This window comes from Leucoraja erinacea, chromosome 7 (assembly GCF_028641065.1).
Source record: "Leucoraja erinacea ecotype New England chromosome 7, Leri_hhj_1, whole genome shotgun sequence".
Lineage (NCBI taxonomy): Eukaryota > Metazoa > Chordata > Chondrichthyes > Rajiformes > Rajidae > Leucoraja > Leucoraja erinaceus.
Genome location: NC_073383.1, coordinates 69,839,910 through 69,854,130, shown reverse-complemented (window position 1 = coordinate 69,854,130; position 14,221 = coordinate 69,839,910). Strand labels below are relative to the sequence as shown.

General features: G+C 41.3%; 1 protein-coding gene across 2 annotated transcripts in view; it reads left to right on the top strand.

Annotated features, from left to right (window-relative positions):
* ralba (v-ral simian leukemia viral oncogene homolog Ba (ras related)) overlaps positions 1-13,729 on the top strand; it is a 59,018-nt gene extending 45,289 nt beyond the window's left edge. For both annotated transcript variants that reach the window (XM_055638749.1, XM_055638748.1), the window contains exons 4-5: positions 10,697-10,874; positions 11,924-13,729. In XM_055638749.1, the coding sequence (XP_055494724.1) occupies positions 10,697-10,874; positions 11,924-12,043 (298 nt within the window). In that variant the 3' untranslated portion in view covers positions 12,044-13,729. The remainder of the gene's footprint in view (positions 1-10,696; positions 10,875-11,923) is intronic.
* The last annotated feature ends 492 nt before the right edge of the window (positions 13,730-14,221 follow it).

The following is a 14,221-nucleotide window of genomic DNA, read 5'->3' as shown; positions in this document are numbered from 1 at the left end:
TGTGATCGAGGACAGTCAAAAGCCCATAATTTTCTTAAAAATTAAGAGAACTGAAAGACATTTTCAGTTATTATAGATTGCAGCATTCTGAAACAAATATGAAACAATCTTACTTAGATGACCTGAAATTAAAGCATATAATTAGTTAGTTACCTAATTGTAGCTAAGTACAAAGTTCAATTACTAGATCTAAACATCTATCCATTTCTTAAGAAAAGATTAACATTTTTAAATAACCTAAGTGTCCAAATAACATTCACACAAGAATTCACAATATAACATAATTTTAAAATCTCATTGTCATGAATTTATAGGCTAAATGGAAGGAATTTAATGTTTAATTCCCGTAAATTAATGGTCATTTAAATCGTCTTGCGAGTGGGTTTTTGTGGAACGCGATCGATTGGAACGCTGCGGTTACAGTGAATTTCAACCCCATATTGGCAAGAAAAACACTGTCGGTTCGTATGGGGCCATAATCACATTTTCGCCAAGGAAATTTTGATTAAAGTCATCCTAAGAAACAAGTTTATATGTAAAATAGACGACTTGCCTTATGTAAGTATTGTAACATACCTACTATACAATAATTCATCCAGTTATTTAAGTACCTATTGTCTAGGGATCTTGTGCATTTATCAGAACATTGATTTTGTAAAAACATCCCTTCTTTCACAATCTGTCATAGATCTATGACCCCCGTCTCAATCCCAAAAGCTTTCTCTCCATCTTATCACGGGTAGCTCTGGTCACGGGTAGACTGCCAGCACTGCATGTTGTGATAACATTTCTTGAGATTTATCTAGAATTCATTGATCTAGAATTACAAAGGGATTTGAGAGTGCTGGTGCAGGATTCCCAGAAGGTTCGTTTGCAAGTTAAATCTGTGGTAATGAAGGCAAATACAATGTTAGCATTTATTTCGAGTAGACTAGAATATAAAAAAACTGATAAAATTATGAGGCTTTATAGGGCACTGGTCAGACTGCATTTGATGTATTGTGAGTAGTTTTGAGCCACATATCTGAGGAAGGATGTGCTGGCATTGGAGAAAGTCCAGAAGAGGTTTACAAGAATGATCAAGGGAATGATTGGATTAACGTATGATGAGCGCTTAACAGCACTGGGCCTTTATTCGCTGGAGTTTAGAAGGATGAGGAGGGACCTCATTGAAACTTATCCGAATAATGAAAGGTCTGAATAGTGGATGCGGAGATGATGCTTCCACTAAAGGGAGAGTCTAGGTTCAGAGGGCACAGCCTTAGAATAAAAGGATGTACCTATGGAAAGGAGATGCAAAGGAATTTCTTTAGTCAGAGAGATGAATCTGCGAGATGCATTGCCATAGATGGCTGTGGAGGCCAAGTCATTGGGTATTTATTCTTGAGGGTGTCGAGGATTATGGGGTGAAAGTGTAAATAAGCTCTTCTAATCTTCCCCCCCCCCCCCCCCCCCGTCTAGTTCAGTCAATAAACCACTGATCTTTATTTTTGGATAGTACAACAAATCACTCTATACGATACCTAAACCACTGCAGGTTCAATCCTTGTATCTGCCTGGCCAAGCCCTTCAGCCTTGTGTAAGCAGAAACACTCCAAAAGCTTACGCAGTCACAAGTGCTCTTCATGAAGATCGACAAAGGACCTCATGGGGGCTGCCTTTTATAGGTCCCTGAACCTTGAGCGGCCGAACTACAGAGGGCTGGTCTGTTTACAATCCAATCAACCATAACGTATTACAACAATGCATTATTGACAGTTACACAGAACAGAATTCCCCTTACATTGTTGCAGGAGAAGCTTCTAGAGGAAGCTAACATAACTTGAATAATGCAACATTTACCCTGGTATTCAAACAAATCAGAGAGGGTATTGCATTAAATAATAATAATACTAAATTTTATTTCAGACTCAAGGTCCAGGCAAGGGACAACATTACATTGCATATTAAAAAAATTATAAAATACATATAAAATCTTAGTATATCACATAAAAGCATCATAAATTATATATTTTTAAAAAACCCCACATGAATTAAAATCCAGAATAAAAAAGAATGATCAATGTCCTACAACGAGGCCGCAAAACCAGTGTCCCCACAATGGATTTGTGACGTGTAGTGCTAAACCTTATGTTTGACAAGGCCACAATAATCACATTTTTAGAGTAATTTATCCTGTGTATGAATTTATACATATGATTTCTTAGGGTAGCTTCTAAAGTACTGACTCCTGCTGCCACAAACATGTTACTAGCATTACAACATCTAGGTTTCCTTAGCAGTGTTCTCATGGCATCATCATAGGCCACTTTTAGTCTCTGCAAACTTGTCTTTCCGTAGTTCGACCACAGGTGCGCAGTAGAGAATGGTGTGCAATATGCTCTAAACAGCGACATCTTCGCCACATCTGTACACGCCCAAGATATTTTAGACATTTATCCTCTTTGGTTCTACAGGTCATAACAGCACTCTTACAAGCATTGTATTTAATATCGTGTTCCACACCATACACAGAACATATAGTAAGGAGCTGCTGGAGACCACAAGATCATCTGCATACATAATATGGTTCACACCAATCGTGCACCCAGTGTTACAGGCTTTCAATTGTTTGGACAGATCAACAATATAAAGATTAAAAAGGACTGGGGACAAAATCTCCCCTTGTCTAACACCATTGCTAACCCCAAATAGGGCTGAGACCCTTTTGCTCCATTTTATTTGCATAGTTTGGTGGGCGTTACCAGTAAGCCAGAATTCTCACAATGTATTTAGGCACCCCTTTTTTGCCTCATTTTAACAAACGGAGTTCTGTGATTAACACGAGCAAAGGCTTTGGAAGCATCAATAACGCACATAAGAATTGAAGAGTTTTTGCCTCTATATTTGTTTAAAATCTTTAGGGCATATATGCACGTCAGTACCATGTTTAGCTTTAAAACCAAACTGGTTATCTGTGGAGTTAACAAACTCATTTACTCTATCCAGCAGAACTCTTTCTTTCTAAGAGTTTTGACAATATGTTGGCTAAAGCTATGGGCCTGTAATTATTTAGGCTGCCTACTTTACCAGCTTTGTCCTTAATAACTGGCACTAACAGAACAGACAGCATTGAGTCTGGTATCAAGCCATGAATCATAAAGCTAGTAAAATAAATAGTAAGGAGAGGAGCTATCCTCATACTCGCACACTTAAGATGTTCAACAGAAATATGATCCAAGCCACTGCTTTGTTGTTGGACAGCTTGTTCATGGCATAACACGCCTCGTGTGACATAATCACCATAGAGTCATTACTCTCAATACTGTCCACCCTATACAAATCACCTTGGACACTGTTGAATAAAGTACTATAATGTTGTTACCAAAACTTAGCTGTACCAGAGATTCCATCCACCGTGCAAGGTAGAGATGTTTTGCAACTGTTAAGAGCTCTCACTTCTTTCCAAAAATCAGTAGCATTGTTACTTAGCAGCTTCTTAGCCATGGAATCAGACCTCATAGTTTGCTCAATTTTACAGATGAAGCGAACAACATATTTCTATCTTGCATTAGTGAGCTTCTTGTACCCTGTCTGGGTCTACCTGCCATAGCCCATGATTTAGTGGCTTCATGGGCTTCAGCAGATACTCGGCTACATACTTATTCCAGCCAGGCCTGATATGTGTCTTATTTTTAGGCCTACTGACTACATACAAAACGCTTACTATATCATTAAACAGGGAGCAGATATCTCTCTTTTGCTTCATATCCTTACAATTAACATTACTACACATAATTGCATCTTTAGGTAGATGAATATTGCTTAAGCATTTATCTGTACGGGTATAATAAGCTAAGATGTTTTCCTTTGTGAGGGTTGACCAGTCCAGTTTTTCTATGTTAAAGCTATTTCTATCTCTGGATACCACAGGTAGGTGTTCAACATGTATTGTCATAGCAACATGTATATGCTCAGTCATTGCTGCCCCATACAAAATGCTCATACACCCCAGTGCATCAGCTGTATTAATATAGTGGTCTAGCCACGACGTAATGTGCCAGGCCTCACTAATATAACTATCTGTAGGTAAAAGCACTTTGCTTGAAAATATTAAATTATTATCTTGACAGAACTGAGCCACATGATTGGCAAATAATGAGTTCCTATCTGTTTTGAATAAAGGAATAGATGAAAGCAAGCCTATTTAAATATTCATCCTCAGATGACATTCATAGGGTGTATACACATTCAAGATAACAAACTCCTTGTTGTGAGCAAAGGGTGTTGCAATACACACCTCAGCATTAAGCCGAACCACATTTATTGATTAGTCAAGCTTCTTGATCCATAGAATAGCCACGCCCCCTGGTATCCTACCTCTGACTATTCCCATGCCAAGGTCAGTTGTAGACTCCCCAGCCCCATGAAAGTTGTCAATGAGAGAATTGAGTTTGTCCAAGTCTTGCTTCGCTAAGAATGTCTCTTGCATACATAGTATGTCACAGTTCTCCAGAAGGTTGTCAACAACTGAGCAGCGAGCTTTATCCTCTGTGCTCTGGCTCAAACGCAGGCCATGACAGTTGTACGATAGAACCCAAATGTTCATTTAGGGAGACTAGTGAGTGCTGCTAGCACCAGCAGGCACAGTCATTCCCCCTGCAGCAGGCGCAGTGCTTGATCCGATGACTCCAACCTTGAGCGGCTCGTAATAGTGACGGACAAATGCCCCTTCTGGCCAGAGCTCCAGGTTGTACATTTCGCCAACCTCATTACATTCCGCAGATACTTTGAATAAACAGTATCTACTGTGTACAGTGTCAATCTTTTGACAGGTAACCTCACGGCCAAGTTTTTCTTTAAGATACACAGATAAAGTTTTGACCTCTAGATCCGGTGAAAGCATGGAGGCAAAAACACTCACCAGCTTAGTCTTGATCATTTTGATGTTACCCGCAGCTCCGCTACCAATAATAGGCACAGCGTTACTGGATTTCTTTCTCTGCCCGGTGGTAATAGTGCACAATCTTGGCTTACCAACAGTGTTCTCTGGAGCATGACGTCGTCCCTTTTTCACAACATGACTCCACTTTGGAGAGTCTGGCAAATACGTTAATCCACTGGGACTATTCATTGCCGTTGCCCTCTCCACGCTTAAGGCAAGGCCCTCCACCGCAGCCCTCACTCTGACAACCAAGCCAGAGGCTTCTGTCGGTGAGACTCCCAGTGCTGTATCTGCCATGCCAATGGCTCCATCCATCGCCACCAACGCATCCAGACCACAGCCCCGAATCAAGTAAGTGGTGCGCTCCAATGCACACACTGGAGTAGTGATCAAGGTGTGCTCCAATGCACCCACTCGGCGATCAATTTCCACTGCAATGGCACGAAAATCTTCGCATACATCAGCCTGTAGCTGCATGACGTGCTTCATAGAACAGACCTCGGCGTACAGCTACTCCATTCTCCCAAGTAGGCTCGAGACATCTATGTTAGTAGATGTCACCGGCAGCAGTTCATCCAAGTAATTAGAGACAAATCTGGGAGTATTCTCCCCACATTCATTCATTACTTTAAGGCAACTCTTTATGTTGTTGACGTCTTTCTGTACCCCTTTATGGGAAACGTTCCGCTGTGTAGTGGGGCAGAATTCAAACAACTTCGAGGACTCTATCCACTCAGAATCAAAAATGTTTGCCGCCAAAAGGACAATCTGGCTTAGTCTTAATTTTTACAGCAAGAAATTTAAGTAGCTCGTCCTCAACAATAACCTAACCGTCAACAGTCTTGTAGATCTCAGGCTTTACTCTAGACCGGCCAAGACCAGGAGCAATGCCGGCTGCCTGTGGCCGATACACCGGCTCCCCCGCTGCCTCTGACCTGGCCCCAAGCTCCACTGCCTGCTGCCCGGCTCCACGCTCCGGCGCCTGCTGCCCAGCTCCAAGCTCCGGGTCTCCACTGCTCCACACTCCGGGTCTCCGCTGCCCCCAGCTCCAGGCTCCGCTGCCCGGCTCCAAGCAACACTGCCCCCTGGCCCGGGTCAGGCCCATCTCGGACCCCGGCTCCGGCTGCACGCCGTGCGCCAAACTCAGCACCCCCTCCGCCAGGCCTGGGCTGCGACTCTCTCCCGGCACCGCGCATTTCAACCAATCAACAATGAACAGGGTCACTGTCCCGCAACATTATTTACAATATGTACATTTAGTGTGCATTTATCCAATTAACCTCATGCATTTTACATTTCCTTGGATGTCCTGTACAGAAATCCCATCCATCTGTCAACTGAATATGCAACACTAATCTGGGCCCTAGACCTACTGGCACCATTCAGAAGCTTGTCTTATTTCTGCAGAGCACATCAGACTGGATCAAAATGGCCTAGCAATACATAAGTCCTTATTAAATTTTGGGTACCATGGCTGCTCGGTTTCAACCAGGATTAACAAAGGCAGGAGAATGGGGTTGAGAGGTAAAGATAGATTAGACATGATTGAATGGCAAAGTAAGCTCGATGGGTTAAATGGCTGAAGTATGCTCCTATGACTTATGAACATGATGTATTTAACTCTGAATGCATTTGTATCCAACTGAGCCTCCCAAAATCTGCAAAGAACGTCATAGCAACTACCATCACAGCATGATATTCAATGCTGCCCTTTGTTATGAATAAGGTGAGTATTCATCTTGTGGTTTGTAGATCTTAACTCCATTAGCTTGCTAAGCCGATGTAGTCTGTCCCTGTAAAGATGTAGGGTACACAATTTTGCATCATATTTAACTGGAATACAAGTTTGCATGATCTCATGCTGGCAAGCTTCATGCCGCACGTTCAACCTGACTAAATCTTTAAACTGTGTACTTGTGGATTAACCTGCCTTATCACAGAACAGTTGGGTGTGAGTCTTGCTGCCGGAACGCAAAGACCAGGCAGGCGATCAGATTCCTTGATTATGGGGCATTTTTGTTAACCATTGCTGGAAACCAAACACGTTGTATCTAATCTGATGTTCGTCTTTATTTTCTCAGCCTCGCAAAAGTTATGCATGAAAACTTTCACGGTATCAGGAATTTGAACAATTCCTGGTGTCTGGTCATTGAACTGTGCGAGTCGGGAGCTGAGGAATGTGAGCTCAGTATATAATAAATGAACAAGAATGTGGGATTAGACTGGTCTTTGAGTGGTGAAATGCTTGGTTGGTCAGGTGGCTCACTTCTGTTCTAGACATTCAATACTTTTGCATGTAACTATAAATGTTCAGATTAACCAATGGAGAATAATTTAAATTAAACCATAGCAGAATTAAGAATTGTAATGGATAAATCTGTACAGGGCATATTTTAACTCGTTTGTGGGGGATAAAACTTATTTAGCTGAATGAGAAACAAAATGCTGGAGTAACTCAGCCGGTCAGGCAGCATCTTTGAAGAGAAGGAATGGGTGATGTTTCGGATCTGAACCCTTCTTCATGCCCGAAATATCAACTGTTCCTTTTTTCTAGAAATGCTGCCTGACCTGAGATACTCCAGCATTTTGTCTATCTTCTGTGTAAACCAGCATCTGTAGTTCCTTCCTACACATTCCCAGGATAAGATTGGATGGAATTTTCTGGTTTTCACAGTATCGGATAGCTGAAATAATAATAATATATTTTATTGTCATTGCACATTCGTGCAACGAGATTTAGTATGCAGCTTCCAACCGATGTCAAAAAAAATATATAAAAATAAACTGCGACGTGACCATCTGAGGGAGACAGTCCAGGTGAGATGGGGGGCACTCAGCAGGGCCGGTTCAGAGCCGCTATAGCTCTGGGAATTAAGCTGTTTCTGAGTCTGGAGGTTCGGGTGTAGAAGGCCTTGTAACATCTGCCGGAGGGAAGTAGTTCGAACAGTCTATTACAAAGGTGTGAGGAGTCTTTATGGATGCTGACGGCCTTCCTGATATTGGGCCAATCCTGACCAAACACAGCAGGATCAGAGACTTTGACGGACCTGTTTTCTCCAATCATTGGTCGTTTTGTTTTGAGCTCAATTTTCTGAATGTTCTGGTGTAAAATAGGCAAATTATTGCTTTGCTTTCTATTCGCACAGATAGAAATAGCTATTCAGGAAACAAGATTTTTAAATCTTGCATACAATGCTTTAACGTTCACATTTTATCGTGTCATATTTGATGGCCGAAGTGATTAATATTTTTCTTATATGTTTGGGTCCTTCTCATCAAATTAGACCACCAGCAAAAACACCAACCCCTACTCCCCAAGTTATACGTTGGTTTTCATTCTTTCATTATATTTTTAATCTAATTCCCTGAATTAAGTTCTAACTAGTTGCCAGTTCCTCATAGTTTAAGTTCATACCGAATCTTCCCCTTTCTGAATCCATATTAACTGCTGTTTACAGGTTATCTCATTTCACTTGTGATTATTCTTATTTTCAGTTGACCTAATGAGCCTGCACTTGCCTGCAGCTTTCTCATTTCTTTGAAGAAAGGCAGTTGTTAGTCTGTTTCTAATCTACTGTTATCTTGCCAGCTTCATAGTATCGCTGACAAAATAAATTTCATCTCCCTTCTGCCTAAACTTCGTGTCTCAACTTGCTTTGTTCCTTTAATAGGAAAATATTGCATCTTTTCCCTGTCACTTTTTTTTAAACCCAGTTTTGCTACATGCAAACATTGCTTGGCGAACAGACGTGGCTTTCAGAACAGATGCTTAGCAGGTTTCACTGCAGAAAGAGCAAAGGGGATCATTCTGGTGCCATCCAGTAACCAAAGATTTAAAACGTGAAATTCAAAGTGGTTTTCCATTGACATCATCATCTCTACCTACATGTATGCTCTTGTACTAATCTTTTTATTAAAACTGCTACTCCCCAGCAGGTGTATAAGATCATGAGGGAAATAGATAGGGTGAATGGACAATCTTTTACCCAGGGTAGGTGAATCAAGAACCAGGGGACATGGGTTTAAGGAGCGAGCGGTGAAAGATTTAATAGGAACCTGAGGGGCAACATTTTCACATCATGATGGATATATTGAATGAGTTGCCTGATGAGGTAGTTGAGGCAGGTACTATAATAAGTTCAGAGACGGGCACTTGGAAGGGAAAGGTGTAGAGGGGTATGGGCCAAACTCAGGCAGGTGGGAATAGCACAGATGGGGCATCTTGCTTGGCATGGGCAATTGGGCCGAAGGGCCTGCTTCCAGCCTTGGTGACCCCTTTGCTTCTGTCAAAATCCCCTTTCTAGACCTCTGTGGTTCTTTCCTCACTGCCCTTTGTCTTGGATGCTTCTATGTAATTTAGCTATTGCCTGTTTTGTTTTTAAATCTCATTCCAGCACCAATCTTTTCAATTTTTCATCTCAAGTTAACCTATAGGCAACTGAAGTTAAAGGAGTCTTGTGAAAAAAATATAGTGGGTAGAAATTAGGAGACCAAAAAGGGGCCATGATATATTGATGGCAATAGTTTAATGAGAATTTATCTGAGAGTAGCCAAGAAAGGACAGGTTCCTTTGGGGGTCTAAAAGGGTAGAGAGATCTGGATAGAGTGGATGTGGAGACGATGTTTCTACTAGTGGCCGAGTCTAGGACCAGAGGCCATAACCTGAGAATAAAAGGACGTGCCATTAGAAAGGAGATCACTTTAGTCAGAGGATGGTGAATCTGTGGAATTAACTGCCACAGATGACTGTGGAAGCCAAGTCAATGACAGCACGGTGGCGCAGTGGTAGAGCTGCTGCCTTGCAGTGCTAGAGACCCAGGTTCGATCCCGACTATGGTTGTTGCCTTTACGGGGTTTGTACAAAGACATACAGGTTTGTAGGTTAATTGGCTTGGTATAAGTATAAATTGTCCCTGGTGTGTGTAAGATAGTGTTAATGTGCCGGGATCGCAGGTCGGTGCAAATTCAGTGGGCAGAAGGGCCTGGTTTCTCACTGTGTCTCTAAACTAAACTAAACAATGCATTTTTTTGAGGCGAAGATTGACAGATTCTTGATCAATAAGGGTGTCTGGGGTTATGGGGTGAAAGCAGGAGAATAGGGTAGAGAGGGAAAGATGGATCAGCCAAGATTGAATGGTGGAGTAGACTTGATGGACCGAACGGCCTTATTCTACTCCTAGAATTTATGAACTAACCTATGTGTGGAGACAGGCAATGTGGGAAATCCTAAGTGAACACTGCTAATCTGCATTAGCCATGGTGTAGGATTTGGAAGATGGTGAGGTCAAGGGGAGGTATGCAGCTGAGGGTGATCTGATTGAGGTACATAGAAATTAGAACGTGTGGATTGTAGAATCATTCTTCCCCCCCCCCCCCCCTCCATGGTCGAAGTATGAATGTGGATTTAAGATGAGTGGAGTGAATTTTAAAGGGGATTTGTGGAAGAGTTTTTATTTTTAGTGGTTGATATCTGGAACTTGCTAACTTGCTGCCAAAGGAAGTGGCGCAGTCAGATACAATCATTGTTTAAGAAACATTTAGACAGGCACTTGCATAGGCAAAACATATAACGATATGGATCAAATGCAGGCAAGTAAATCTGTTGTAAATGGGCAAAATAATCTGCCTGATCACGACAGGCTCCTGTTGTCGAACTGTAATATAGCATTAGTATTGTTATTATCACTGCTCTATTGTCATCTAACTTTTTTTTTAACTTTTTTTCAAATTGGTATTGAATCTTCATTGTAATTATGGAATGATTATTTTTAGGGAACAAATTCTCCGTGTGAAAGCAGAGGAAGATAAAATCCCATTACTTTTAGTGGGTAATAAGTCCGATTTGGAAGATCGGAGGCAAGTCTCTGTTGAAGAAGCAAGGAGCAAAGCAGATGAGTGGGGAGTTCAATATGTTGAGACTTCAGCAAAAACTCGAGCCAATGTAGATAAGGTGAGGACTCTGTTGAATGATTTAATTGCTTAACTATGTAGGTAACGTTTTAGCTTGGTGAATAAGGAATCAAGAATAATAAAGGGCTAAAGGGCCTGTCCCACGAGCATGCGACTCAATGCGGCAAGCGCGACCTAACGTGGTCGCTTGAGCCATACGGCCTCACGGGGCCGGTCCCACTTCGATCGCCGGACCCGTATGGAGTTGTGCAGAGCTGGTCCCGACATCGCGCGGGGCTCTGAAAAACTGACTGTGTTAAAAAATTCCGCGCGGCAACGGCCTGCCGGCCCGCAGCCGCCTCGACGGGCGTGCGCAGCGTCTCGACGCAGTACGCAGCTTCTTGACGCGAGCTTCCCGCAGACTTCGCTCGAACCTCACGTCACTAACTCGACCTCCGCGCGGCCCCCGCTTCCGGTTTGGTCGCGCTCGCCGCATGCAGGCGCATGCTGGTGGGACCGGCCCTGTACGGGGATCACTCGAACTCCGCGCGGCCCCCGCTTCCGGTTTGGTCGAGCTTGCCGCATGCAGGTCACATGCTCGTGGGACAGGCCCTTAACTCTTGGTATTTCGTCATAATGCAATCCGAACCTTTTATCTTTTCTAATACAATTGCTTTGTAACTAGTTTCCAGAATAGATTTATTTTAAACCTCACACCCATGTTACCTGAGCAGGCTTCTCATTAGATCTGCCAATTGTGTAATGTGGATCATTTCCCCAAAGGTACTATTGTCAGTAGTCATGGAGTTGTATAGCACAGAAACGGGCCCTTCGGCCCACCTTGTCCATGTCGACCTATTGGGTTGAGGGGTGGGGGAGGTGGTTGGTGGTCTGACTCCTTCATCCAATTGGCAAGCTTGCCTTGGATTCCATACTACCTAACCTTCCAGGAAGTCTACTATGCAGGACATTGTGAAGGATCTTGCTGAAGTCCATGTGGCCAATGTCCCCTTCCCTGCCCTCAACAATCTTCCTTCAAAGAAAAACTCTCTTATCAGATTTGTGAAATGCTATTTGCATATATTTTAAATGAAATTATTTCTGCTTTAGGTATTTTTTGATCTGATGAGAGAAGTCCGAGCAAAGAAAATGTCAGAAAACAAAGATAAAAATGGAAAGAAGAGCAGCCGAAACAAAAAGAGCCTCAGAGAACGATGTTGCATTCTGTGAATATTTTTGTGTGGGTGGGTTGATACTCAGCAATTTGAACTTGGGCACTTGTATTCATTTAGCCACTTGGTTTGTTTATAATTGGTCACTGTTTATTTTATAGTAAAACAGTGTTAATTTTGAATATTGGGTAATGCTGGATACATTGCCAGTGCATTGCTCTTTGAATTGTCAAATATGCTGTATCCTTTAGACCTACTCAAGATTTGTATTTCTTTGCTGCTTTTTTCTTGGTCATTTAACTTTAAACAACTGCTCATATCAATTATAACGTGCTTCCATCTCCCATTTAGATTGATTGCCTGATTTATTTGTCCATTTGACTGAATTATTCAGAGCCACTGTACAAAATTACTCTGGGAAATTACAGGGCAGATTTCAAATACTTCGGACTAATGAGGCAGGTTTATAAAAAGGCAGCATAGTAAGCCTGTTGTTCTTTAGTTCATCAAAGTATGATTTCTTTTTAATGTGAAAACCTTGTGATTAAAATGACATTTGATAGTAGGGAGAACACTCGTCATCCCCTTTTATATATTACCATATGTGGTCTTGCTGTTTGTCTCATTCATTCGAGGGAGAAGGGAATGATTAACTCCAACTTGCTTTTAGCTACTGTCACCCAATGGTAACGAGTCACATTTATGAAAGCAACTACTGTTTTTTGGAACAGTTTTGAAAAAGCAGTTCACCTTGCACAGCATGATCATATTTGTGCTATTAATGCTCATTTTTTAAATTGCCACGTTGGAAGTATTTTCTTGACAATTTCACCTCTTTTGCCCTAGCTACAATTAAAAATGTAATGGCCCATTTTAGACCTAATTCTCCACTAACACTTCTCACTATTGTAACTTGCCTTTCACTATAATACGTTGAATGCACAATAGCAAATGCAATGTCCCTGAAGCCTATCATGTTGCGTTCTCTGCATCCATATGGTGAATTAAAAGTAGGTGGTGAGAGTCCTCGATATCAAGGTAGAGGGACATGTCACTTGAATATTCCACACCAGCACATTAATCAGGAAGGTATTATGTTTCGCATTGTCTGACTTACTTTGGTCAAGTGTCATGAAAAGTTTGAACTATTTGTTGGAACTAATCGTGTCTTATAACACGCGACTAATACATGTGAAACACAGCAATCATGGCTTAAATGTATATTATCCTTTATCTACTTGTGTAGAAGAAAACAATATCCAGTTCTTTCAAATGCTTGAACTGCGTCAAGTGGACCAATATCTTGCTGTTTTTAACATAAGTAAAGGAATGAGATTGGATTGTACTACTGTGTCTGTAATATCACGCGACTGACTATTCTGAAGTTTTAAGAATGATTTCTGAATGGTGGTAAATTGTTAGTTTGTACATTAAAACACTACAGCAATTTATTTTCTACATTTGCCTTAACACGAATTGCATGCAACTTGAATTTCACCCTCTTGTGTATATAACATGATTTTATTCCAGGATTTAATTGCAACTTTTATGTTGAACGAAAGGGGTTGAGGTTCTATGCTAATATTGAACTGTGATATTGTATTTGCCAAATAGCTACCAGATTGTTTACACTGTTTAACAAAACTAATAATTTCAAGATTAATTTTTTTCAATCAAAATTTGTCATCAATATTTGAAATATTTCAACATGAAGATTTACAAATAAAAGCTAGTAGCATAACTTGACTAATCTTTTGTCTCTGCATTCCTTCAATCTCCGGTATTACTCATCTTTACCATTCCTTGTAACACTTTTATTTTTCATGTGTGATATAGATTAAAAACAATACATCTGGATCTGAATTAAAAACTCTTTTTGCCTCAGTTGCCAATAAATGAAGGGTTGTAAAGAGCTACTCAAAATACATTCTGAACCAGCTGAACAAACATGTATTTCATTAATGGAATATAACTTGGTAGCAGTGTAGATTGTGCTGATGTGACTGCCAAAGTGGTGTTTAATGCCATCAGTTGGAGATACATTTTAAGGCACAAGTTTGGTCACTAACAATGCGAGTATGAATATCTGTTGCAAAATTCAGTGGAACTTTAGAAGTTCAGGTCTGGTTAGAAAAGAGAATTTTAAGTACTAGATTGGTGTAAACTGGTTCAGATCTATCATGGAGACATAGTGATACGGCGTGGAACCAGGCCCTTTGGCCTAACTCACCCACAC